The following is a 26,607-nucleotide window of genomic DNA, read 5'->3' as shown; positions in this document are numbered from 1 at the left end:
GTCCTCCCTGATCTCAGGGCAATAAGCCTTGCCTCTCATCTCCTGAGGGCAACAAGCTACATTTCCCTTTGCTGAGCACATCTCAAAATGGCTGAGTTATGTCACCATTGATCAGTGCCAAACTTCACCACACCCCTGGTGTCTGAAGATGAGTTGGTTCCCTGGCCTTTAATCTGAAAATGACAGCTTTGTAGAGTCTGTCTTGCATACTGAAACAGAGCCGTTATATTTTATTGTGGTAAATCTCTCCTGCTGAGTAGATAGACGTGTCAGTGTGAGGACAGCGTTTTTAAGATTTTGATTTAAGGAGATAAAATGAAAAATGGATCTTGACATAATCCATAAAAAAATGTCAGTGTGTCTAAATCCATATAAACCACAACATTTCCATTAATCTACACACAACCATGTGTGAGGAAAATATCCAACACACTGAACCTCTACCTCCCCCTGCTGGTTCATCAACGTCTCGCAATCACACACTTCCTGTGAGACTGAGAAAATGAAGACTCGTTTTTCGAAACAGTAGAGATTTTAATAAACTTTTCAATTCACAAGTCATATTGCAGCTGACATGATTAGTTTTTATATTACCAAAATCATTGAAAAATGCAGTATCATAAATATATGGCAATCTCATATATACTTTTTTGTACATATTCAAAAGGTCCTTTAGTTGCAAAAGTAAGTGTACAACCAACCTAAAGTTCTGATGGAAATCTGAAAAACTCTGCAGAGTATTTTCCTAAAGAAAAGTTTTTAAATACAAGCTATCTTTATTCAAAACGGCTGTGACTATAAAGTGAAAGACTGCTTTGATCTTGATCTTTTATTGCTATAGAGACATCCTGATTATCTAATGAAGTCCGCTCAATGAAAAAGTAAAATATTTTTGACATATTCAATTAAATAATGGATATAAAAAGGCAATGTTGGCAAAAGCAGAAGCATACCGTATAAGTGCATTTACAAAAAATAAACTTCCTCTGAATATTTAAAAGATACAAAGGTGACAATCTGGAGTGTGACTGCCTGGCTGAACAGTTTCAGCCAAAAAAGGAGTGTGAGGATTAACAGGAAGATGTTAAGGTTGTTTCTCTTGTGCTGCTGTCTGTGGCCAAGTACATCTCCCCCCCCCCCATTCCTCCCTCTCGGATTCAATCTCTTCACCCTCCATTTACCCATCAATCCATCTCCCCATTGATTTTTCTCCTTGTTTATTTTGTTCTCTCAGTGCCAGTCTTCATCGTCATCATCTTCTCCCTCAGATGAGTCTTCGTGGCTATCGGCGTCCTCCTGCTCCTTCACTCCGTTCCCATTTCCTCCCTGATGACCCGCCACTGCTGATGCTGCTGCCGCTGCCGCCGCCACCGCAGCCGCCTTCCTGGCCCGAGCTTCGGCTGCTGCCTGCTCCTCTTCCTCTCTCTGACGCAGCGCTGCGGCCTTCTTCTCCTGCTCGGCGTGACTCTTCATGTGGGCGCTTCGACTCTTCACTTTATAAAACACCCTAGAGCACGGGAAGAAAAATGATGCAACATTAGACACAATAGCAACTGTTTGTAATGATGCAGCACGCCACATGTAACTGACAGAGGAAAATCACCATGTCTGCTAAACTGTACAGCAAAGAGGTGCATTGAATTTTAAATACACATAAATAATCACTATTGCGTCGACGCTTCAGGCCTATTTAGGGTCATTGGAGGCTGGAGTCTGTCCCAGCCTGCATAAGTTGTGCAACCATTTCAATAATCAATCATGGTCCATGTGAAGATGTTGTCAATCAGCTACAGTATGTCTAAGTGGTCTGGGTCATTAAGGCAAGCACATCATTGATATTTGTGCTAGTTAAAAACTATAACCCAAGCATTATTACATTATAAGATTTTGAGGCCAATACACATAATGATAATAAAAGGTAAAAAAAAATATAATGATTTATCAATTGGTTTTACATTGACACGTCACATAAACAAACACTTTTGAGAAATATCTTTTTGTTTTTTTAAAGAATACACGTTGGAGCTGAAAAATAAACTTGTCTGTACTCTGGTGGATATAGCATGTAACAGCGACGGTGTTTCTAAATTACCTCAAACATACTGCACATTTAGCTTTTCTGTTTCACACTGTTTGTTATGCCCTGTCTCAAATTCACGCCAATAACAATATATCTGCAAGGCGTTAACACCACCAGCCAGTATATGGGCCGATTTCTTGTTCAAGCTCTAATTACACCATGAAAGGAATAGAAAAAGAGTGTACAGAGCAGCCAGTCAGGGCATCAGAGCTCAAAAATAGTTACTATAATGAGTTATTTGAATTTGATATGGTAAGAAAAACAACCCCTGCTGCCTGTTTTGGTTGTGTTTCTGCATGGAGATCCACAATATTAAGCATAAAATAAATAAGTCATTATAAAATACATAATCATATGGTATTGTTTATTATATAACCATGAAAACCTTGAAAAAGTCCAAGAAATTCTCAAGAAATAATCAAACTATTTTCACCCTGCTTATTTTCACAGTAGCAATTTATTGCAGGTTATTTTTAGTTTTACTGCAGCATTTCTTAATTCAATGTCACACTGCTATTTTATTTCATAACGCGATTATCAGCGCAGATTATTACACATGAGATTTACATATAGATATATATATATATATATATATATCACATTGACCAGAATGTTAACTTTGACCTTTAACCACCAAAATCTAATCTTGAGTCCAAATGGACATTTGTGCCAAAAGGGATTCCCTTGAGGACTTCCCCAGATATTGTGTTCACAAGGCCTAAACAGTGTTTTGGGAGGTCAAAGTGACCTTAACCTTTGACCTTTGACCATTAAAATCTCCGGTCGTTAACCGTAAGAAAGAACCATTTAGTGATGACAGCAAAACAGAGACATCCTCTCTGCCTCTCTCTCAGATCAGTTGTAAATGAGAACAAAGTAAATCTCTGTGCTGATCTGTTCGTACCTGCCACATTTCTTGCATGGAAATACTGCGTCCGGATCCTGCGGCGGCTTCGCTGGTGCTCTGCCCTTCTTTGCTGCAGGTTCGGCCCGAGGCCTGTGAGCTGCTGACGGGTGATGAGACTCCTCTTTGATCACCAGCACTGTTCCCGCCTGGAGCAACGAAAAAAAATAAGTAGTTTTGTTGTTGTGACGTTTTCTTACTTCATACATCAGTGGAACTCAGCCTCAACCGGCCAGTTTTCCACCACTTTCTGACATTTTATTGACAAAACGTTTAATTGATTCATCAAGAAAAGAATAAAAATGAATGTTAGTTGTAGCTCTAATATATAGTGAAACTCTTACATAATCATGAGCCTGTAGTGACCGAGCGACCCTCGCCTGCTCATAGCTTTGGTCGTATGAAACATCCTTCTTGTCATCCGCATCCGTCTCTCCTTTAGTCAGTTTCGACTGCTGTGAACTCTATGTAATGAATCATAGCAGAAAAATACAAATACAAATACAATACACACATTATTAGAAATTCATTTCAAAATTCTGATTTGAACATTTTAAAGGCTTAAAAATGATTATTTGGCCTCACTCGTCCTCGTGACTACAGAAAATTTTAAATGTAGAAATTCACAAATGATAACTACTGTTTAACATATCAACATACATTTATATATAATTAACTTAATATTTGAAATATTTAACCACAAAAATCAGTAGAGTCAAGTTAATTCCACTCTACCTTGACATCCACCACGGCCTCAGTGTGCTTCTCCACTGGTGAATCTGGAGGCCCGAAGGTTAAAATCCCGCTCCGACCGATCTTCACCTGTTTCTTGTACGTATAGTAAAACTCCACACACTGAGCCACGGTTTTGGTCCGCACCTTTAAAAAACATGCACAGGCAGATTCAGGCTAGTATTCATTCACACGTGTTGTACAAGGTGCATTTGTAAGATTTTCTGACATCCAGTCATTGTTGCCAAATAATGAGATATTCCTATATACAGGATCAAAACGTATAAATTGGAGCACTGACAGACTCTGTCTCATCCCAAAGGTACTGATACTGTTAATGTTTTTTTTTTTATAAAATGAAGACCACATTTCCCATAATTCCTGTTACTTCCTGTCTCAAAGAGGATGTGGCTTGTTTAGTCCAATTTTCCTCATTTTTCTTTTTTTCTTTTTTTTAAGTTTTAGTTTTGTTTGTGTTGAAAGAAGAGATGCCTCTTCCTGTTTCCAATCGTGCACATTTTCCAATAAATCTGACTCTGCCTTCACATTCAATAAAATACAGTCAGGGTCCACTAATGACTGAAAATCTTCATTTTGATTCTGATGTTTGTTTTTACCAGTTTCTGCACCAGGAAGAAGTCCTTCCTGTAAGCAGAGATCCCCTTATTGAAGTAGCGCTTCTCTTCTGCGGTCCAGCTGTCAGAGCCTGTGAGTTCATTCAGACGCATTATAATTTAATGTGTTCTTATGAGAATGAAGAAACATTTAAAGAGGCATAAATAAAACTATAGAGAAAAGGACAGGAAGAGGAAGACATAAAAGGTAATCAGGAAATCTGTTTAGAGATTTTTTTTTTTTTTTTTGATAGAGGTGATATATAATGAAAAGCCTTTTCTTTTAAAGTAAATACTCACCTGAGTAGTGATAACCTGCCAGGTGATGGCCTCTAGGGAAAACTGGCTCCTGGAACATCAGACGTCCCAGTGTTTCCTTGAAATCAGCATCACAGTGAGTAAATCATTCATTAACATGATCAGTGTTACTCATTTGAGTGAATCAAATATTAACAATAATGCGTGTTAATGAATACATTTTAAGCTTCTGCTGCTGTCATTCTCAGGAGTTTGTTTTCATTTTGATCCTTTTGCCGAAACCTGTCCGTGCAAACTGCATTTCAGTAAGTTGACCAACTTGTACTTACAAGAAAATCACCTCCACATTCATGTAAACAGTGTAAGACCAGCTCCTGATTGGTTCCTCCACCTCTGAGCACACTGCAACACGCCATGTTCATCAAATCCTCTACTGGGAAGAAAAAGACGGTGTCAGAGAGATGGTGAACAAAAGCTCACATAAAATACGTGACACAACACTCAGTGGATGACAAGTACAGTAAAATACTAACTGCTCTCTTGGTCACCGTATTTAAGGTGGGAGTTATCCACAGGGACCCAAACCAAGTCAGCTTTGTGCTGGTCAAACTGGGAGGAAAGTTGATCCTGCAAATCTGGAATTTCTGCCTGGTACTTCTGCCCGATATTGATGCGCCTGGACAGTAAAAAAAAAAAAGTAAGAGCGGAGAGAAGAGTTAGGGAGATGTTATTAAAGTTCTGTTGTTTTTAGAACAAGTATTGAAAAACCTCAGAAGCCTGTTCAGATGTTTAAGGTGGTACTCACGGTTCGAGGCTAACAGGTGTGGCATCAGAGATCAAGGGCAGGACAGGAGGTGTAATTTCTGAACTGGCTGAAAAACCCAAATAAAAAAAATAAAATAAAATAAGTTATTACACATCATCTGAGAAAACGTCACTAGTAGAATTAACCTCTGACTGTAACTATAGACGGCCAAAAGACTTACTGGAGCGCAACAGGCTGCGGGTCGCAGACTTGGGTGTAGCCGGCGGAGGCAGGATTTGGTTGCTTACGGCTATGTTGGTCATTAAGGTGGAGAAATAGAGTCCTGAGCCCTCGCGCACAGGAGAGAGGATGGGTGGAGGCGTGTACGGGGGGAGGGTGAGGGGATTGTCCGGCAGACGAACTGGGGAGCGCAGGTTGCTCTGGAAGGAAGAGATGCTGGAGTAGATGGATGGAGGGATGAAGGTGGATGGTTTGGGCGGAGGGATGATGAGAGGCTCTGGCCGGGGTCGGCGCTTAAATTTGGATTTTCCATCCTCGTCCAGGCCTGGATCGTTTTCACCATCCTGGACAGGAGAAGCATTGAGGTGCAGGGATTCAGTGGAAACAATGCAAGCATTTAATTGAGCATTACTGATACACCGGTTTCTCCGTGACTATGGGTGTCGCCAAATCAACCAGGACTGAAACCTTAAAAACTATACACTCACCGAGCACTACATTGGGAACACCTGTACAACTGCTTATTTATGTCATGCCGTTTCATGCCGATTCATGTCAACAGCATGAATCCATGGAACCAACCTGCCTTGTGTCAACAGTCCAGGCTGGTGGAGGTGTCGATGGGATGGGGACTGTTTTCTTGGCACATTTCAGGCCCTTAATACCAATAAATCATGGTTTGATCTGAGTATAGTTGCTGACCATGTTCATCCATTTATGACCACAGTTTACCGTCTTCTAATGGCTGCTTCCAGCGTCATAATGCACCATGTCACAAAGCAAAAGTCGTCTCAAACTGTTTTCATGAACATGACAGTGAGTTCAGTGAACTTCAGTGGCCTGCCCAGTCACCAGATCTGAATCCAGTAGAACAGCTTTGGGACGTGGCAGAACAGGAGGATTTGCAACTGACAAATCTGCAGAAATGATGTGATGCTGTCACGTCAACATGGAGCAGAATCTAAAAGAAAACATCTTGCTGAGTCCATGCCACAAAGAACTTTGGAAAGAGAGCCCTACCCAGTATTACTATGGTGTTCCTAATAAAGTGCTCAGTGAGTGTAACTTTAAACAGACAGAATCAAGATGCACTTTGCCTGCACCTGACTGGAATGACGCACCTTTTGTGAAGCTGTCATTGGTCTTCATTTCTCACTTTTACAACTGGACATAAATTGCTGACCCAAAAACATGACCACATTGCTCCTAAAATGTTTTCCTGACCATGACATCAGTAGTATAATGTCCATTTGCTAAATCAAACCTCATTGTGAACCTAAACGCCCACTTAAAAAAACAGCTGTACATGTTCAGAATTTTATAACGCTGGTGAGTCACATTATCATTAAATCCACACCCAGAGTTATCACTGATTGGCCCAGGTTTCAGCAGCAGACCTCAGACGTTCCTCAGTGGACATTTTCCAGACTGAAATATCTAAGGTTGGCCGTTTGTACTCATGAGAACTGTGAGGTGTCTCGTGTAATTGTGGTATTACATTGTGGTTGCTTACAACTCACCACAAACCTGCCTTTTAAAGGGGAGGAAGTTACGTAACATGGTCTGTAACATGAACATCTCCAAACGTGATTTTTGTAAACAGTTCGTGGTGGCATATGAAGTCTAGAAATCACAGGGTTTCTTCCCTGTTGATCTCCCTACATACTTGCAATAATGAAGCTGCCACCACTAGTTTCAAACTGACTGAAAGGGCACCAATATCTCTTCACAGGACTAACCTGACCAAAACTCTCAGTCATGGAGTTACGGAGCGATCGCCGGCGAGCCACGATGACAGAAGGTTTGCGGTCAGACTGTCCTGCAGGCCGCTCACCCTGGCCGAGTCGTCCCTGAGACCAGCCACCCTGAGGATCTATTTGGCTCCTGTGCACTGGCACAGACACAGGGATAACCAGGGGCACCATGGTGGCCTGTCTGCCCGGGGGACCGTCCTCCTGCTGGGGCACAAAAAGAAAAAAAAAGGTGGGAGGATGAGGAGAAATGAGAACCATCGCAGGGAAATTGGGGAAGTAGCAGGGAAAATGGAAAAAGGATTAAGATATAAAAAAGAGGAAGATGGGTGTGAGGACACATGGTCATCTACACATAAAGGCTCGTTTTCAGATCACCTACAACATTCATTTTCATCTTCATTGAAATTCATATGTTGTGTAATATAAGAAATTACATCAGGGCTGCAACTACAGATTTTTTTTTTCCTTGTAGATTGATCTTTTGAAATTTATTGTTTAAACAATGAACTCAAAAAAGGGGAAAATTCCCACCACAAATTAATTTTATAAAGGGTAAGAAAAGCTGCAATTGTCACATGTAAGATGCTAGTGAAAATTTGGCATTTTCAGTTGATTGAAGGATAAACTGATTATCAAAACTGTTATGCGTTAACTTTCTGTCAATGAACTGATCCATTGATCAACTAATTGTTTCAGCTCTAAATTGCAAAATCAAAATCCTGAAGCAAATGATCACCTTCTTCACTATAAATGCTGAATTCACTTCGCAGAAAGTAGATTTTGACTCCCTACAATCCAACAAGCTTAAAAACTGCAGCAGTCAAATGTAGCACGTTTTATTACCACCATATATCTATTCAGAAATGTTCACGTGCGCGCGCCTCCCCGGTACCGTGTCTCGCTGATTAAGATGATAACATTTCCAGAAACCACATATTCTACTAGGGGCAATGAAATAAATAAATCAGTTTTTTTTACGATTTATTCTTCGGGCAAAGTGAAGAGCCACAGCTAAGACATGTGAATCTCATCTCGTAACCCACAAAAGTTCTGTTTGCCAACCACAATGTGACACCTCTGGGTTGTGAATAGCAATATTAAACCTGTTTGGTGTGTGTGCGTGTGTGTGTGTGCGTGTGTGTGCGTGTGTGTGCATGTGTGCGTCCGGTGCGTACGTGCGTGTTTTATTGAGTATAGGAGTGTAGCTGTGCAGGTTGACAGCTCGGCCCCTCCCTGGCTCTGCTGAATGACTAGGAAAGAGCCTGAGGAATGTGGAGGTGTGCAGACATGCAGCTGCTCCAACTGTATCCAGCATGCTCATTCTGCACAAAACCCTACGAACAAGCCTGGTAACCCCCCCCCCAAGGGTAGAGCACAGAACATCCCTGCGCTGAGAAAAAGAAAAAAAAACTGAGGAAAACTCAATGTAACTTCTTGTTTAGTGCGTGTTTAATGGAGCTGCTAAGGAAAAAATAAAGAAGGTAGTTCCACGGGTGTGCCCCTTAGAATATAAACATTATAAATCCTGAATAACAAGGCTAGGGTATCATCTTTCTCACAGCGATAAAAATGAACAATCTTTAAAATCCAAAAAGAGCGATCTTATATAATAATATCCGTTTTTCAGGTTACACCAGTACATTGGTGCATGACAAAAGGACTGTGCACACTTTAAAGACAGCTTGCTATGGCTGAGACTCGATAGCTGTAGGAATCAAATAAACAGGCCCAAGAAAAAGATTTTGTAAACCATAAGGAAGTTCAGCATAGAAACACGGTTCTTCCTCTTTGTACAGCTGCTTGCCAATTTCGCCAGATGAGCCACTTTGCTCTCACTTGCACAGATTAGCCACCCACCGACAAGCTTTCTCAAGTGAATTGATCCTATAGCAAATATTTAAATGCTGTTTTGCTGTAAAATAAATAAATAAAAAAGGAAATGAACTACAGCCCCAGAGTAATGAGTGATTTGTTAACCTTGACAATTTTTTGTCTTTCTGATGCCGTATGCGCAAGAGTCTCCAAGTTGATCTCCTTGGACGCCCTCCTCCTCCTGCTGGTGATCTGGATGACCCCTCCCGTAGTCACTTGGCTTTCCCCTCCTCTCTGTCCACCTGCTACTCCATTATGCGATGGTGGAGGCTCTTTGGAGGCTTGAGACCAGATGTTTGTCGAAGGGGGACCCAGTGGGGACTGTCCTTCTCTGGAAAGGCGCCGCGAGCGCCGAGGGGCTGCCGGCTGTGCATCTGAGCTCTCTGCGGGATTTGCTACGACCTTTTCAGGACATGGATCAGGTACGGCCGACACATCACAGGTCTGAGCCTCTGGTTCCTGCTGCAGCTCCGCAGACGGAACATCTTCCTTTTTAGACACCGTGTCAGGCGTACAAGGCTCAGGAGACTGATAAGCTGCAAAGTTTTGGGTCTGTTGCTGTTTTGGCTGCACTTGTAGTTGTGTTGTTTCTTGCTGTTGCACATTTTGTTGTTGCAGTTGCTGCTGCTGCTGCTGTTGTTGTTGTTGCATTTGCTGAATTTGTTGCTGTCGCTCCTGCAGCTGTTGCTGGTGATACTGCTGCTGCATCTGGTGCAGTTGTTGCTGTTGCTGTTGCATTTGTTGCTGTTGGATTTGCTGTTGCTGTAAATGTTGTTGCTGCTGCAGCTTAAGGTGATGCTGTTGCTGCAACTGTTGTTGATGCATTTGTTGCTGTTGCATCTGGTGTAGCAGCTGTTGTTGAGTTTGAGGTTGTTCACCATAGGCCAGGTTTGGCATTGCCTTGTTTGCCGGAAAAACAGGGTAATAACCAGATGAGAATTGTTGCTTGCTGGGCCTAAATGTTGGCTGGAAGGGCTGCAGCATTGGCCCCTGCAAAGTGTGAGATGGCACATGGGGCTGACCCTGGATCTCCACACCTTTGTGGCCGTGTTGATAGGTTTGCAGCTGGTGCACTCCAGCCGCACTGTGCTGCTCCCACTCAAGCCCCCTTCCCTGAGCTTGACTCTGGCTGGCATCTCTATAAACCTGAACAGGTCCCCCTGGCAGTTGATTTTCTCCCCCCATCGGCAGAGCTACGCCTTCATGGACTCCTTTATGGAACACCATCTGACTCCTGACGTTCACTCCGCCCATATAGGGGCCAAAGTTCTGACCCCAGCCCGACACAGGGGCTTCCTGAGACCAGCCAGGGGCCTGTATGGAGTCCTGCTGCATCCACTTTACTGGAGTAGTCTGTTGATAGTGCTGTACACCTTGGGGCCCTTTCTCTGGGTTATAAACACCAGAGCTGCTTGCAGAGTCACTGTGGCTTGACTCTAAAGCCGGAGGCGCCATACCGTAATAAACCTCCCCTGAATGCTGCACAGGCTCTTTCATGGCTGCAGCCCGATGCTTGCCGCTCTTGTCAGTATTAACTTGAGGAGGAAGACTCATACTAATGTTGGAAGGTATGAAAATAATTCAGAGGTCTAAGTCTTGATGAGTGTGCAAAACGGAGTTAGTGTGTTTTCACTGCCTGTGGTTTTGAAATTCTTTGTTTAATTGTGTACACAGAGGTATTTGGGAGGAAATATAAATCCCAAAGGAAAGTGCAGGGTGGGGAACACGCAACCCTCCTTCCAGAATCAAATCTGAGGATTGTTGTCCATTCTTCTCATCCTCTTTAGGGTGCAGGACCTTATGAGAGAAAGGAGGGGTTAGACACTTTCTTTTTGTCTCAAGACAAGCACACAAACTTTTCAGTCGGCTTTGACTCGTCTGCAGCAAAGAGGAAACTGAGGCCTACACAAGCAAATAGCCCAATCAGAAGAGTAGAAATGAATCAGACAGCGCGTCTGGTGAAGTGAGCTCAGGCTCAGAAAAGGCTATATTTCGACATAAACGTCCAGGTGCGTGTGAAGGGTATTTTATAAGCAGAAGTTTTTGAAGCGTCAGCCAAAAGCAACAAGGAGGCGCTTACTGTTTAGCTGCCATTTGGCATAACAAGAAATACAGGAAACGAAGGGGCTCGTGCAATCACCCGAGCGATAGCCAGTGATGTTATGTTAAAAAAAATCAGCAATAAGGAAGCGCCTGAAGAGCCAAATGCAGTTAGGCAATACAGCAGATTAGTGAGCAGAAGTTAAACATAGTGTATATACCTGTTCAATGGTGCACAGAGCTCTCCATGGCCAGCTCCATGGAGTCACTTTGGTTTCGATCAAAGTCGACTGCATGCAGCTCCATGAAGGGATTGTGCGCAGCAAATGTCATAACTCTGACAACTTTCCCCCGAGTTTCACAGCGCACAATATGGCGAACAGGCGGCTTTACAATCAAAAGGAACAAATATACACTCCAAAGTCCGCACGAGCTGGAAAGTCTCATTAACACCGTAGTTACAATGTTGCACAGTGTGTCCGTAAAGCCGTGCACTTCCAGGAAAACATGTCCACAACTTTCTCCCCGCATCAACGAGTAAAACCACACATAAGACTGCGAAAGTGTGAAAACGCTGCCGTGCATCGGCCCGCGCTGGTATTTCCGCTGATTTCAACACTGCGCCGCGGAGCCCCGTCGGTCTAAAGGTCGCTGTTTCGGTCTATCCGCAGTGTGTGAAACGCCGCGAAACTGCGCAAACACGCAGAAAGTTGTGCACCCCCAAACGCACCGCCTCACCCCAAAACAGCTCAACTCACATCCTGTTATCCAATCCGATTGTCTGACCACTCCCATCGCTGTATCCGTGTACGTTTGTTTTGCTGTCATGGCTGCACCGGAAAGCGGAGTCACAGCTCAACACACGGAAACAGTTTGTGGTGGGTTGAGGGCCTTAGCCAGGATTTTAGTCATTCAGTCCAGCATTCAGTCTCTTCCCCCCCGATAATTTAGAAGATAACTTCACTTTTTTTTCTTTTTTTTTAAATGTTCTATTAATTCAGATAATTGTTCCTTGTTAAATTCGTGTTTTATACTTTCTCTAGTTTCTCTGAGTTTCTGTACATGGCTTGATTTTGTCAGGAATATACTTTTCTGATAAACTGTTTAATCGTTGTATTTATATATTTATTCATTTCCCTCGTACTCGGCCTACAAACCCTAAAACTTAAAGACACTAAGCTTAAAAAATCTTGGTGTTGGCCTTCATAAAAATCCACTATCTGCACTTCAGGACCCTAATATTCTCAGCAAAAATACCACCATGACCTATGTGTCCACTGTGGTAGCTGCAAACCTGTGGTGTTTTCTTTTAGTTATTTATACCACATTTGTTAAAGTTTGTCTTTATGGTAATGATTATGAGGAGGGCTATTCCAAAATAATTCACTTGTGGTAGCCTACCTTATATAAAGGTATGTACAGTATATGTTCACATTTTCACTTTTGGTTATTACGTCTCTACTGCAAATAGTCTAGTAAACATCAACAAAAGAATTAAGGAAAATCTGAATCAGGAAGATCTTTACTCTGAAAAGGTTGATCAAGAAAACCATTCATTCTTAACCTGGATGCAAACAATAAATTAACAATATTCATCTGCTTGATGTGTAGGCTATATTCTCCTTTTTGTCCTGCTGCTGCACCACTTAAGTTTAGTGAGACATTGAAGTTTTCAAACAAAACATCTATCAAAACAGTTACTTTGACATAAGGCACCCATCTTTGCATAAGAATATAGACACATCTGTGTGCATGCCTGGTTCCTTTATGGGCAAAATCTCAAGGTGATGCTGATAGGTAGGGAGTGTCTGGTTTGGTAATGTCAGGAATAAGGTATAGTTCTACTGGCCTCATCAGCCTACTACAGAAATACTTATCTCGTAATTATGACTCCAGGATTACGAGTTAATGAAGCCTAATTGGACAAGAATTAGAGCACATCAGAACATTCCTGGGAATAATCAGATTTGAACATTTTCTTCAGTATCAGCGTGATTTATTCACAGTTGTCAGTGCATTCAATGGTACACAGGGATATGTTAATAGCTAATTCGGCTTACTTAATCAAAAATAAAGAAATAAAGAAATAAAGAAAAAAATACATTAAGGGTTAAAAAAATTGGGGCTCATGTTAAAGTTTACAGTGTCACTTTGAATCCCTGGCAACATTATACTTAATGTTTTTTGTAAAAGTTTACATCTGTTCACATAAAGATTTTTTATGTTTAACGTAACAGTATTTTGTTGAAAAAAAAAATTAAATATTCTATTCATCGTATAGATACACAGGAAAACACAAAAAAAAACTCCCGAACAATACCATCAACAGTACTCACTGACATTAATATCTCCCACTGCGTCAAAACAATAAGGAAATAAATGCAAAATAAATCAGGTAGCTTATTTTTGCTAAACTGTAACCGCCATCGATGGTGCATTTGCAGCCATTCTGCAATTCTACAGTTTATTGATTATGTTTGTAGTTTTTTTCCCACCAAGTAGAAGATGTAGCCGGTGACAGAAGACCCCATTATCTCCGACTCAAAATAAGAGGCTGAGGTAAATAGTTTTTTTTCCCACTTGCCTGCTCATGATTACTGTTTAAACAATATGGTGTGAAGACAGCATGGTGTCTGTGGGAGCATAGCCTCGGTAAGAATCGCAGTCATTTGTTTTTCATCTAATTTGTTTCAAGGTCAACAATGAACTTTCACTCTCGGCTGTATGCGATGTGCGTGCCTGGGCTGTGGTGGTGACAGGGGGTGTGGGGGCTGATGGGTGCACCAAAATTCCTTGCTACGCAATTGCTGCTTTATTTTTGATGCAGTACGACTATTATTTCCTGTCCACTGCGTCACTGACACCACATTCAGGCACCTGTGGGTGCCTCACACCCCTGTGCTATGTGTTAATGTACAGAGTATTGACCACATTTAGGTATCTGTCAGTGCCTTTCAGTCGGTGCTGCTCCACACCGTCGGTGCAGCAGCGGAGGATGCAGGAGTTTAGTCCCGCTGTGACGTCACCGCCGCCGCCGCCGCTGAGCCAGAGCACGGGGCATCAGTCCGCATCCACTAGCAGGCTAACTGGCTAACTGTAGCGAACGTCAGCTATGGTCCGTTACCGTTACCTAATTTCTGAAATAAACAATCGCTTTGATTGACCAGCCAAACCGGGAGCATGGGGGCTGTTTGGATTTCACACACTAACTGGGATCGCACTGGTGCAACGGAGCGAGGTGAGAGAGGTTCGCTACACAGTGGTTATCGTTAGTAAACATGCTAGTTAGCTTGTTTTTACAGGACCACCGGAGCTGCCGCGTTGAACACGGTCAACCAGCGAGGCTAGCACCTTGACAGCGAATCCTGTCCAACGACCGGTTATTCTCCAGATTTACCAGTGGTGGCCGCTGCGCTAGTCATGGTAGTGTTTTGGCACAGAGTCAAACAAACCAGACAATGCTAACTGCTGTGTTTTCTGGACCACCAGCTAGCATCGGTTAGCGTCTTCTATGAGGCTTGGAGACTTGAGGTGTGGCTAACTAACCTTTAAATGTTATTCTCCAGATGTTTCGCTACAATCACTAACGAGGAATGGTTTCGCATTCCATCAGCTGCAGGCTCCGCAGCATACAGTAGTTATAAAATAGAAAGCTGAAGTGTGTCTTAAAATCTGTTCCCTGTTTTCAGTGAAGGGCTTGCGCCACTGATGCCAGGTGCAGGCTGTAGCTGAGAGCACTCAGGATGAGTGGGGCTGGAGAGCACACAGACATCCTGTCAGTGGCAGACGTGGTCAGAGACAGATGGAAAGTGGTAAGTGTCATTTCAATAAAACACAGATAGCTGAATGAAGATCAGTCATTTATCCACATCTGTGTTTTGGGTTGATAATAATTAATCCCTTCCCATCAGCTGAGGAAGATAGGTGGAGGTGGGTTTGGGGAGATCTACGAGGTCTTGGATCAGCTGAGCCAGGCCACTGTTGCCTTGAAGGTGGAGTCCGCTCAGCAACCCAAACAGGTGTTGAAGATGGAGGTAGCTGTGCTGAAGAAGCTTCAGGGTGAGTGATGCTTTCGATCCTGTCAGTGACAGAGTACCTGAAAAGTCACAGAGAATTACTGTGCAACACGTTTAGCCCAGTTGTAACACCCAGATCAAGACTAATTTTGTCAGTGTGGTAAGTGGGTGATGGCCTAGCCAGGGTATCTGCAGGTTTTGAAAAGCATTAAAAGGCATTTGAAGGTATTACATCTAAAATCTAATGAACAAAGGTGTTGAATGTGTTTTTCCTGCCTGCCATGAGTGATAATATATGTTATAAGATATTTTTGGATCCGATTGCAAGCTGTCCAGAGATGTTATATATCTACAGACTAAAAGCCGGATTGCTGTGACAGTGCATGTGCCGCAGGAGGCTGTTCTGCTCTTTTCTGTGGCGGTTCAGTCAGCACTATCAGACCATTTCTACTAGCTACAGTTACTATGAATCTCATCAATTCATAATCAGCAAGTGTCAATTTTAGGAAAAACTTAAATGAAATAATTTTTTTAAATTGATAAATACATCAATTTTTTGCCATTAGTATGGATCCAGGACATATTAATTGATAAGCTATATTAGGAGTTATTGTTCTATACAGTTGGGAAGTACAGACCAAAATGAGACATAAATGTAAATAAATTAAAGGTCTTAATAAGTAAGTGTAGACCTTGCCTTTTATCAGGTGTTAAATTAATCTTATAAAGTCTTGAATTTGCTGAACTCTGCAGGAACCCTGAAATAAATGATGACATTTACTGTTTTATAATAGCTTCTGTGCTCGTTTTTTAAATTTTTTATAATGGTTAATGTTTCATTCCATAAAAATTAATACATTTTTTATTACGTAAGTAGCGGTGGTCTGCTAATGCTGAAGTATTCCAGCAGTGGTTTTAATATTTCAATAAATCAATTAATGCACACTATTACAACCGGTATATGAAATTTGCATACACAAAATTTATACCTAATATTTGTGTCTGTAACAGTATCAATAATTTTAAGTACTGAGAAATGCACACATAGTCAAAATAGAGGTGTTGTCCGTCATGAACAACAGCAGTGATCAACCAATCAACTTATTGATGCATATAAATATATATTTCTTTGACAGGCAAAGATCACGTGTGTCGATTCGTGGGCTGTGGCAGGAATGATCGCTTCAACTATGTGGTGATGGAACTCCAGGTAGGAATTTTCACCAGTGAATGCTGGTCAAGTATTTAATTGGCTTCTGACAACATATCACCCTATATCATGAATGTTTTATGCTACGCTGATTTCCTGTCTAAAGGGGAGGAATCTGGCAGATCTGCGCAGAACCATGACCCGTGGCACCTTTTCTGTCTCCACAACCTTGAGACTTGGCAAGCAGATTTTAGAGGCCATCGAAAGCATCCATTCTGTAGGCTTTCTACACCGTGACATTAAACCAGTAAGTTGACCCGAAACCCTTGATTGTTTGTTAATCAGTTGTCGTTGTGTGCTAGCTGTCAATTTACTGTTTAATTTGAACTTGTTTGTGTTTATCTCTGTTCAGTCTAACTTTGCTATGGGAAGACTAGCCAGTACCTGCAGATGCTGCTATATGCTTGATTTTGGTTTGGCCCGTCAGTTTACCAACTCCAGCCAGGAAGTCCGTCCAGTGAGTACTCTGTGCCAGCTTCCTGAAAGCATTGTTTTAGCTTCTATAATCAAACTTCCTACAAGTTACTTATCCTCTGAAAAAGCTTTTTTAAAGCATACTCTATTGACTGTTGAAGTATTTGTTTTTTTGTTAACACAAAATATTGTTGTGACAAAATGGATCCAAAAGAAAATACAGTCAGACACTGTGTGTGATATAAATGTGTGTTTTGATTTTATGGAAATGTTATAATTCCTTATCGATATACTGAGACATACTTGCTTTATGATGACGTTATACATTTGTTGGTCTATTAGTAAAATCATAGGTCAATCAAAGCCTACTCCTCCAGCACAAGGGAGTCGTCCAGGTGACAGGATGTCTTTAAATACAAAGTTAAAAGCATGCAAATTTACATTTCACACCATATTAAAGTAACAACTATCCAGTGACTGCAGTGTGACCTTAAGAACTCACGTGACCTCAATGTCCCTCATGTGACATAAACTTAAAAAAGAACTTAAAAAAGAATTAAATGCCTGGGACTCACCCACCAGTCAGGGCCTATAAACCTTTTGTAAAGGACAAAGAGTGTGTTGTTTGTGTTTCAGTGACTCTTTTCCATATCTTTCAGCCTCGTCCTGTGGCAGGCTTTAGAGGAACTGTGCGATATGCTTCCATCAATGCTCATAAGAATAAGGTGAGTTAAGACCAAAGACTAAGTCTTATAGCGCTCATGTGTTTAATTCAATTTCAATTTACTTCCTCACCCTTGCATATCTGAATCTGTAGGAAATGGGTCGTCATGATGACCTGTGGTCCCTTTTCTACATGCTGGTCGAATTCATGGTTGGTCAACTTCCCTGGAGGAAAATTAAAGACAAAGTATGTGCCTCTATGATACTGTTTACACAGTAGATTTTTAATTTACAGCATGTGTGTGTTTGTAAGTATACACCCAAATTCTTAATTAAATTCTTAATTTTTCCCTTCCTGCTCTCAGGAACAAGTAGGAAATCTTAAAGAGACATATGACCATCGACTTATGCTGAAGCACCTCCCCTCAGAGTTCAGTGCTTTCCTGGATCATATCTTGACCTTGGACTACTTCACTAAGCCCGACTATCAGGTTAGCAATCTCTTGTTTAGCATATTTTGCATTCGCTGTTTATGTCTCTCCAGATGTCAAACCCTGATGTCCTGATGTGTTTTTTTTTTTTTGTTGTTTTTTTTTTTGTCTGAGACAGCTTTTGATGTCAATGTTTGACAATGCTATGAAGAGCCACAACGTGCTGGAGAATGACCCTTATGACTGGGAGAAATGTGATTCAGAAGATATGCTGACCATCACTGCCACATCAACCACTGCTCAGCAGCTGACTCGCCTCACACCGGCATACTTGGGGTGCTCACAGCTAAAGAAAGCTCTATCATTATTAACATATAGCTAATTAGTTTTTGAATTGCTTGAAGCTTAATGTTGTTTAGTGCTATTCAAACTTCCTTCACGTTACTGTTGGACATGCGTTCAAATATATAGCTGCAGCTTTTTTTAGACTAGAAATCTGCACAGTCATGGATCCCTGAGAAATCAACTGCTCTAAATTGTGCTGTGAAAACGAGCTGCAGGGTGACCTTCCCTCTCCCCCACAGCATGGCCAATGCTTCAGTGCTGCCAGGCGAGCTGCAGCGGGAGAACACTGAGGATGTCCTGCAAGGGGAGCGCCTCAGCGATGCTGACAACTGCCCCCCCATCCCTACACCGACCACCCCTGGTGGAGATGTATGGGAAGAGATGGACCGCAACCGAAACCATAAACACGCCCCGCAGATGATCAGGAAGGTCAGGGCAATGTAATTTACTGTTCGCTCGGTATATTGTTCTCACCTACTGCTGTAATATTATTATGTAGCTGCTTCTCTCTCTGTGCAGTGGAAGCCACTGCACAAAACTACCCCCAAGTCATGATTACATCACAATGGAGTTTTTACACAAACCTAAATTTAAGGCTACATCCACTCTGCCTAAAGATATGATAATGGCTAAGACCCCAGTAACCCCTGGCCTTGAATAGAAACCTACTGGGAGATCATCTACTGTAACCCAGTATCTTCCTGATTCTTGGGTAAAGAACTGCCTCCCTCCCTATTTAAAGAAATAAATGTTTGGGGATACAAATGTAGTATTTCAGTTTTTGAGCCTCCTTGCATTCTCCTCAGGTGGTGAGTGAGGATGAACACAGTCAGAACCAGGGGAACCAGAGTCCCAACACCGGCTCCATACAGAGTTCTCCTAGACGGGTGCGATCAGAAACCATGTTCTTGGAACGGGCTGCACCGCTGCTCCGGAGGATGAGACACAGTCAGAGCTTGGCGTTTGAAAAGAGGCTCGCACCCGAACCCAAGCCCACCATCGAACGCTTCCTTGAGGCCTAGTTAGTACACGATACACATCAAATTTAAAAAATTTAAACTTTTTTTTTAACAGACAGAATCCCATCTTAATGCTTACAATTTATTGTTTCAGCTTGGGCAAACAGCGTCCAGTCCTTTCTCAGGTGGGAGAGAAATCCATTACTGAGAGGGGGCAGGGGCAGCAGACGCCTCCTTGCATCGAGGACCACTCTGGCACAGCTACCCCTGACCAGGAAGAGGGGGCAGCGAGCAGTGGCTTTGTGGCTGTAAACCTCAGTCCTGTGCCTCAAGAGGGAGACTCTCAGGAGTGGGTGATGCTGGAGCTGGAGCAAGGCAGTGGTTCTGGAGGAAGCAAACCTCCAGCAGAAGCCCTGCACGAGGACAGGCCAGGTACCCACACACCTGCAGAGGCTGAGAACCACTCCTCTGAGCCGCAGGATGGCCAGTCCACCGCAGTGCCCAGCAGCCCCGTCCTGTCTCAGATGGCCATGCCTGGCACGTGGTTACTGGGCCACAGGAGGATACCGGGCATGCTGGGACAAATGCCCTCGGTCATCATGGGAAGACCTCAGATGGACCAGGTAGGAGTGACTATGTATTTCGTTGTACATGAACTGAGAGCAGCACATGCTTTAAATTTGGATGCATACCATTTGACTAATCAATCTCAACTGAGGTCTTGCTTGTTCTGGAGGTTTGGACCATATTACAAGATCCTCATCAGCAGATTGAGTTCCAAGTTTTTCATCATCTCTATGGCCACAGGAATTTACTAAATTAAATTCTTGTTGAAAGGCTTTAAATTTAAGAACAGGAAAATCAAAGACAAAGTTATAAATTAAAGTGTATGATTTAAGGATATAAAATATACAGTATATAAAGGACGTCACTCATGTAGTGTCTCATGAATAAGAAATGTACAGTTACACGAACAGATGTCATTGACATATGGATATGGGCTGAAGAAACACTACTCAGTACAGTGGGTTTTGCATATGTCATCACTTTTCATGTTTTTGAGCATCTGTACGACTTTGATGTACTGAATACCTATGTGTGTTATTTGAATGTTTAAACATCCTTTTGTAAATCGATACATTTTACAAAGTGTTAGATAGAAATAGGATACAGTTTAATTTGACTAGATACCACTTCCGTAATATTTCAGATCTTGTTACACATCTCTTCTTTATCCCTGTTAGTTGGTAATATCACGTTATTTATAATCTCTTCAACAACCCTAACAGTCATCAAACTCTTCTCAGTCCTCCAGCTGTGCGCCACAGTCACCTGTACAGGAGAAAAGAGATGCAATACCGCTAGAAGCCCCATCCGCTAAATCTGACAGACTCCCAGAGGAAATCTTAAAGGATGGAGGGAGGTTGGAGTTAGCTCCAGTGCCAAGCCCAGCCAAAGGCCCCACAACTCATCTGACCAACGACAGAGACCCAGAGAGTGATTCTGGTCTGCCTGATCGCTCCTCAGAGCCGAATCAGCAGCCCCAAGCTGACATTGCAGGAGGCGCCATGGAGAGCACCGTCACCGTCTCCTCCTCTCCACCTCCGGCTTTGCTCAGGCGAAGAGACTCTCCCTCGTCGCCAAGACTGAGCCGAATCCCAGTACGAGACCCCAGCGCTCCCCTGGACTCTCCGAGCAGGGACCTCAACATGGAGAGGCGTCATCGGTGGAGCAGTCCGGTCCCCGGCTCCCCCACCCACTCGCCCTCTCCATCTCTGTCCTGTGACAACCTGCCCTGCGCTCTGCCGAGAGACAGGCTCCCCTCAGAGCGAGGCTCCAGGTCCGACTGTGTAGGAGAAGACCCTCTCTCTCTGTCCTCCTCATCAGGTAGCAAAAGTAAGATCCCACGTCCTGTGAGTGCCACCTTTGTACCCGAGCAGCTCACAAGCAGGTTTCTGCCTCGGCCACCCCCTGGGAAACCGCCCATCCGCCCCTGTGTGGACAACAGGTAGGAGCTATGTCAAAGTGTTTATAACACAATACAGATTTTTGAACAGAAGTTTGCCGAGGCCATTTGACAGTTTTTATTAGATGGTGGATGCTTTAAGTTATAATCCCTTAGATTTTGATTTCAACCATTGTTACTGGTGGTAACTTAAGTGCAGTTTAATACTACAGCAAACGCTTCAGCAGCTATTTTGTCATAATATAATAATAACATAAAACAGATGATCAACTGGTGTTTCAGTTTACAGTGCAGCCAAACAAACTTAAATCTTAACAAAGAAGTCAGTGGGTCAATCCAAATACATTGCATTTCCTATGACTACTTCACAATATTAGCCAGCTCAATGCTTTTAATGTGAACTAGCAGCAGCAAGAAATATTTGATTTAAATTAACAGTGTCTTACTACAGCTCTGATAAGGCCACAGAAGAGTGAATAGCAGTGGGAGAAAGCACCAGTAACAATGAAAAGTACTACACAGAGAAGTAATTAAAGAATCTAAATACATTGACTGGCTATTGCTGAAAAAATCAAGAGTTTAACTTTAGGACTATTTTAAAGATAATTTTAATGTTTCTGTTTAGGAGTATGGAAGATGGATCATTTTACAGTAAGCATTGTAATCATACTGTCTTCTGTTCTTTTCTCCAGACGGCGGCGGTTAAGAGTGCGTGCCAGCAGCACTAGTGACGCAGACTTCCTTGCCAGTCTGACCCAGCTCATGCAGGACCGCAGCGGGATGCTCTTCAGCCCTCCTCCTCGCAGCTCCCCCTCCACCCTGCAGCGCTCCCAAAGCTCCTCCCCCTCCCGCCAAGAGCTCCGCGATGGCGGCGCACTACAGGGACGCAGCCGCTCTCCTTCTAGCTTCTCCAGGTCCCCTCCTCCTCGGCAGGCTCATCCACAAGACGGCCCCGGCGGGCAGGGCCAGTGGGGCCACAGCTCCAGGGGAAGGGGCCTGCTCTACGAGGGCAAAGGCTCTGGGAAAGTGAATCGATGACTGTATTTGACACTAAAGACTGATCCGGATTGTGCAACTGTAGCAAAAAGGCTGTCTCACATCCAGTCCCTGATAGCATGTGTAAATATGGTATTTACTCAAGGGAATGTACTGTATCTAATGTAAAATGTATGATAAATTGTATTTATTTATTTATTCATTTGTTGGATGTGTCTCTAAAAATACTTGAAGATGTTGCTTGATACCTGCAGTTGAAAGAAAAAGGAGGGGAAAGCTTGAGATTGCCAACTCTTACCTCTCATTTCACTCCTCTCTGAACACTCCATATAGGCCTACTAGGAGACCAAAAAGATAATGTTTAATACTTGAGGGATGTAAAATTGATGCTAACTGTAGATATGTACCATTAGGAAAATACACTAATAGAAACCATGTACTTACATTAAGAACACTAGTAGTAAATAACACCACAAGCATTATACCAACATCAGCATTCATGTACAGAACCAGGGCATGCAGTCCCATCTTGACCTCACTCCTGTAAAACTGTGAGATCAGTTATAGTATGTAACAATGACAATGAATTGCTCATTTTGGCATATCACAGTGTAGTAGTGTGCTTTTACTTTGCTAGAAAATATTTGTCATGCAAAAGACATGAGCATATTAGAATGTAAATGTAAGTGCACTCATACTTAAGTATTGTAAAAGTGCATGAGTGTCATCGGAAATGATCTTTTTTTTTTTATTCATTTGTACAATCAGTTCCAACATCTGTATTTTTATTGAACTGCTTCTGATCAAAATACATCACAATATAGACCAGCAACAATGCAGTCTGCATTTTTATTTCTCATGAAAGTGACAAGAAACAAAAGCGGATTGAAGGAAAATAACAAAAAACAAAAACCTTTTCATCATGTCGGATGATTGTTGCATTTTATTTTATCACAATTTAGAAACATACTAAAATAAATACACTGAATAAACGCCAGATCTCAAAAATACTCCTGCCTGCACATGTACTTTTCATTATGATTAAAGGGTTAGTTTACCTGCATTTCCTGACTTATTTCCTCACTCACCCAGAGCAGTATTAAGCTATGATAGGTCTGGTTTTACTTGCCCAGGTTTTCAGACATTTCTGCTCAACCGAATGGAATTTGGTTTGTGGCAACAACGGAAACTTGACATCTACAAAACACAATAGCAACATCTTTTTCCAGAAGCACTTTCCTAGTTACTCTGGGTAATCCATATACATTATTGTCTTTTCTCTACAACTACTTTCTACAGAAGACATAGTGCCAAGCTAAGCAGCAGCACTGTCAGTGATCAGCTACGACTGACACCTCCCCAGTGAACGGTCGGCTTGTCAAATTCTGTTGAAGCAGCTGTTTTCAGTGACAGACGTCACTGTAAGCACAAGAGAGAGAGAGAGGCACTGCTGATGAGCTGGTGACTGAAGAATCATGGGAGGGGAACAGATGACAACCTCAATGAAATGAAGACTCTTCCATCTGTTGTGGTCACTGAGATTTAAATTGTGAAGGAAGACAATGTCTAACCAGCTGTTTGCCAGAGCAAGTGACAGAAAGTTAAAGAATGTGTGAACATGAGCAAACACGGATGGAATCTAATCAGGATTATCCTCTAAAATCCTTTAAATGAAGGGATGATTAATTATCCTTGGGTTTTCTTGCTACACTGACTTCACTGATAAACCTTTTCTACATTAACCAGGTTTATCAGTGTTTATGAGTATGAGTAACTGGATGTATTAAATATGGCCAGATAACAAGCAGCTTGGCACAAACAGGTAGCCCAGCTGTCAGCCATATCACACAGTCTTCCTCAGTTTGTTGAGTTGATGAGGAAATGCAGTGTAGATTTTAAAATGGCCATTTTTTCAGAGGCTTCTCATTTTGGTTGGCTGAACCTAAATGAGAAGCCTTTAAAGTGTAGAAGTTTATTTTTGACCTTGTGGTGAGATTGTTTTTGTAAACTGCAGTTTCCACAGTCTAGAATGAACTTAGGGCAGTAGCATCTCTGGGCTCACATAGCTGAACATAATCAAAACAAAAACTGTTTAGTGGCTATGAGCCAGACTATTTTGGGACAAGCTATTTGGGAAAATAAATAGCCACTGACCCTATGAGCAGATGAATATACTTTTTTCAACAATTTTGGTTAAACATTTTTAAACAAATTATAGCCATTTGTGAAAAGAAAATGGCTAATTTCTAATTTCTGTAGCTGCATTGTTGGTTCCCTAATTTTATCACTCCAACATTGAAACATCAGCCATTCAGTCGAGGAGAAGTGAAATGCAGAGGGTTGTAAAACTCTTAGTGGTGAAAAAAAAGTTTATTTACAGTTCATGGTCAGTTGACATACAGAATGTTTGTATTTGTCATTAAAAAAGTTATATTTCCTGCTCAACTGCTATAAGAATACAGTGGTTCATGAAAAGCCAAAAACATAATGAAGAATAAACATAAAATATTGAATGGACGATAAAAATGGTTGGAACCCTGAGGCGAGGAGCCAGCCGCACGTCTATGGTGGGGTTAGTCGATCTAAAAAGTGAGTCATGACTTGCAGGTTTGGTGTCGTTTGAGGTCTAGAAGAGAGGAGCAGACTGTCTGGGGTCGTCTGGTAACACACTGATGGAGTCCTCTGCCTTTCCACACAGCATGCAGAGCATAGTGTACTCCTGGACAACACAAAACAGACTTAATATACATATTAAAAGCTTATACAGTGGCAATACCTAAGCATGAATACTGTTGCAATAGATAGCCGTCTTAATATCTATAAGTATTTTTCTCACATAAGAATCTACTTAGCTATGGTAAACAAGCCACACAACATTACTAACCTGATATTCATCAACAACGGAGAAAGTATATTCATGTCTGGCGATGACATGGTCACAGTTTTTACAAACATCTGGAAGGACAAATGAACATTAGTGAAATATTTTTAAACAGTTACAAACAAATCAAAGTCTAGTCTCATTTTGGAAAGAGATAAAATTCAATATATTTCCGAAATTATGTGGATGCTTTACACCCATATGTGACTGTTGAACTTCTTCTTGCAAAACTGTTGCCATCAATATGCTGCTGCAACAACATCTCAGCCACAAGGAACTCAGAAAATTCTTGCTATGAGGCACCAGTGCTAACAGCTGCCATAACATGTCGTGGGTAGATCTTCAACAATATGTGTGCAAGACAGCCTACAAATATCTCTGAAGCTGTGATATCCACCAAAGGAGGACATAATAGGGCTCAAACCTTTTGCACATGCCACAATTACTGTTTACAGTTTTACGATCATGTCCCTAGAGTGCATTGTCTGGTGGTTCTACTAGAGTGAAAACTGGTCTGTAAAATGTCAGTGCTGTAATCCACTGGTTGTCTTCTCTAGCTGGGGCACCAGAAGAGTGACTAACGGTCATATGTGACGATCTCCTCTCCATCGTCATCCTCCGTGGCTTTATTACTGATCAACACAAAGTCCCTCTGATGGCAGCTGGCACAGCCCAGGTAGTTCATCAGGTATGAGCCATTCTCCAGACAGGTGTTCCCCTGAGCAGGAAGTCAAAGGAAAAACAAAATAATAGAATCAATTCAGCATATAATGCAATTCAGTTCAACACGCCACAAACTGTAGCCTCCAAAAACGACCATAAAGCTGAATCAACACTTCTCTAAAACAGTTTCAACACAAACTGACACCATAACCATCGTGAAGGGGGGGTATTTTGAGGGCCACTTGAAGGAGTGGGCAAGTCATTATAGAAACAGTTACGACTACACTGATAGAAAATCCTGGACACTTGCAGAGCAAAACTCTGAGTGGCATAACCGATATAAGAAATAGAAAAGAAGCGAACGGGAGATGTAAAACAAATTGCACAGCAAGTTACATACATACCAAGATGTAACACATATTTATCTAATTTTCTTTCTCAAAGGCACCCTCAACGTTATGCCATAGCATCACTGTTTGATGAGTCTGGATTAACTATAGCTAACTATAACGTTGGTAGCTACACATTTACTAGTAGCATTTGTACGTCAGAACGAGCAGTAGGTCTCTCAGTGGCCACAACTTACCCGGTCCGGGTATTCTTTTTGTACACAGCCATTGCACATTTTAATTTTATAACTTTTTTCTTAAAGTTAGCAAACGATAACACACTGTAAACAGCGAACAAACAGGTAAGTATTTTTTTTTTTTTCTAGCAACAACCTCCTCTTCCGCACTGAACGGTGGCCGTTGTGGCTCATTAGAGCTGTAAAACATCCTCACTCCCGGAAGTCGCAGTCCAGGCCACTGTCCGCTCCGCTCCCA

At 42.1% G+C, this 26,607-nt stretch overlaps 3 protein-coding genes across 9 annotated transcripts; 1 reads left to right on the top strand and 2 right to left on the bottom strand.

The window, feature by feature from the left end:
• Window positions 1-513: 513 nt before the first annotated feature.
• On the bottom strand, window positions 514-11,990 carry mideasa (mitotic deacetylase associated SANT domain protein a). Of its 7 annotated transcripts, none has more exons than XM_023415071.2 (13): window positions 11,461-11,990; window positions 9,305-10,996; window positions 7,313-7,531; window positions 5,575-5,917; window positions 5,394-5,469; window positions 5,122-5,264; window positions 4,918-5,021; window positions 4,631-4,706; window positions 4,334-4,422; window positions 3,720-3,863; window positions 3,329-3,448; window positions 2,985-3,133; window positions 514-1,507 (listed from the first exon to the last, which is right to left on the bottom strand). In XM_023415071.2, exons 2-13 carry the CDS (start codon window positions 10,751-10,753, stop codon window positions 1,231-1,233), a joined length of 3,189 nt encoding a protein of 1,062 aa, XP_023270839.1. In that variant the 5' UTR covers window positions 10,754-10,996; window positions 11,461-11,990; the 3' UTR covers window positions 514-1,230. The 7 variants fall into 7 exon arrangements, with proteins under 7 accessions (XP_023270839.1, XP_023270841.1, XP_023270844.1 ...); XM_023415073.2 differs by having other exon boundaries at window positions 4,918-5,018; XM_023415076.2 differs by having other exon boundaries at window positions 5,137-5,264.
• Window positions 11,991-14,106: 2,116 nt separating this feature from the next.
• ttbk2b (tau tubulin kinase 2b) lies at window positions 14,107-23,249 on the top strand. Its single transcript, XM_023415057.2, has 15 exons — window positions 14,107-14,477; window positions 14,929-15,051; window positions 15,151-15,298; window positions 16,392-16,465; window positions 16,572-16,712; window positions 16,818-16,922; window positions 17,539-17,604; window positions 17,697-17,789; window positions 17,908-18,033; window positions 18,152-18,309; window positions 18,558-18,747; window positions 19,125-19,339; window positions 19,432-19,900; window positions 20,585-21,285; window positions 21,936-23,249. The coding sequence occupies exons 2-15, from the start codon at window positions 14,983-14,985 to the stop codon at window positions 22,279-22,281; spliced, it is 2,901 nt and encodes a 966-aa protein (XP_023270825.1). The 5' UTR covers window positions 14,107-14,477; window positions 14,929-14,982; the 3' UTR covers window positions 22,282-23,249.
• A 1,341-nt stretch (window positions 23,250-24,590) lies between these two features.
• Window positions 24,591-26,532, bottom strand: churc1 (churchill domain containing 1). Its single transcript, XM_023415058.2, has 4 exons — window positions 26,370-26,532; window positions 25,703-25,838; window positions 25,124-25,194; window positions 24,591-24,958 (listed from the first exon to the last, which is right to left on the bottom strand). Exons 1-4 carry the CDS (start codon window positions 26,406-26,408, stop codon window positions 24,866-24,868), a joined length of 339 nt encoding a protein of 112 aa, XP_023270826.1. The 5' UTR covers window positions 26,409-26,532; the 3' UTR covers window positions 24,591-24,865.
• Window positions 26,533-26,607: the final 75 nt, after the last annotated feature.

This window comes from Seriola lalandi, unplaced genomic scaffold (assembly GCF_002814215.2).
Source record: "Seriola lalandi dorsalis isolate HSWRI2012SDOR001 ecotype SW California unplaced genomic scaffold, Sedor1 jcf7180002054544, whole genome shotgun sequence".
Lineage (NCBI taxonomy): Eukaryota > Metazoa > Chordata > Actinopteri > Carangiformes > Carangidae > Seriola > Seriola lalandi.
This window is presented reverse-complemented; position numbering and strand designations above follow the sequence as displayed.

Excerpts from the sequence above, each read along its gene's own strand:
- mideasa (XM_023415071.2), bottom strand. The coding sequence starts at position 10,753 with ATGAGTCTTCCTCCTCAAGTTAATACTGACAAGAGCGGCAAGCATCGG. Across the intron at positions 3,864-4,333 it reads TCTTCCTGGTGCAGAAACTG|GTGCGGACCAAAACCGTGGC; the intron begins GTAAAAACAAAC and ends TGTTTTTTAAAG. Across the intron at positions 1,508-2,984 it reads CCATGCAAGAAATGTGGCAG|GGTGTTTTATAAAGTGAAGA; the intron begins GTACGAACAGAT and ends CCCGTGCTCTAG.
- ttbk2b (XM_023415057.2), top strand. The coding sequence starts at position 14,983 with ATGAGTGGGGCTGGAGAGCACACAGACATCCTGTCAGTGGCAGACGTG. Across the intron at positions 15,052-15,150 it reads TCAGAGACAGATGGAAAGTG|CTGAGGAAGATAGGTGGAGG; the intron begins GTAAGTGTCATT and ends CCTTCCCATCAG. Across the intron at positions 16,713-16,817 it reads TACACCGTGACATTAAACCA|TCTAACTTTGCTATGGGAAG; the intron begins GTAAGTTGACCC and ends ATCTCTGTTCAG.
- churc1 (XM_023415058.2), bottom strand. The coding sequence starts at position 26,408 with ATGTGCAATGGCTGTGTACAAAAAGAATACCCGGACCGG. Across the intron at positions 25,839-26,369 it reads AAAAAGAATACCCGGACCGG|GGGAACACCTGTCTGGAGAA; the intron begins GTAAGTTGTGGC and ends CTTCCTGCTCAG. Across the intron at positions 25,195-25,702 it reads GGAGATCGTCACATATGACC|ATGTTTGTAAAAACTGTGAC; the intron begins GTTAGTCACTCT and ends TTGTCCTTCCAG.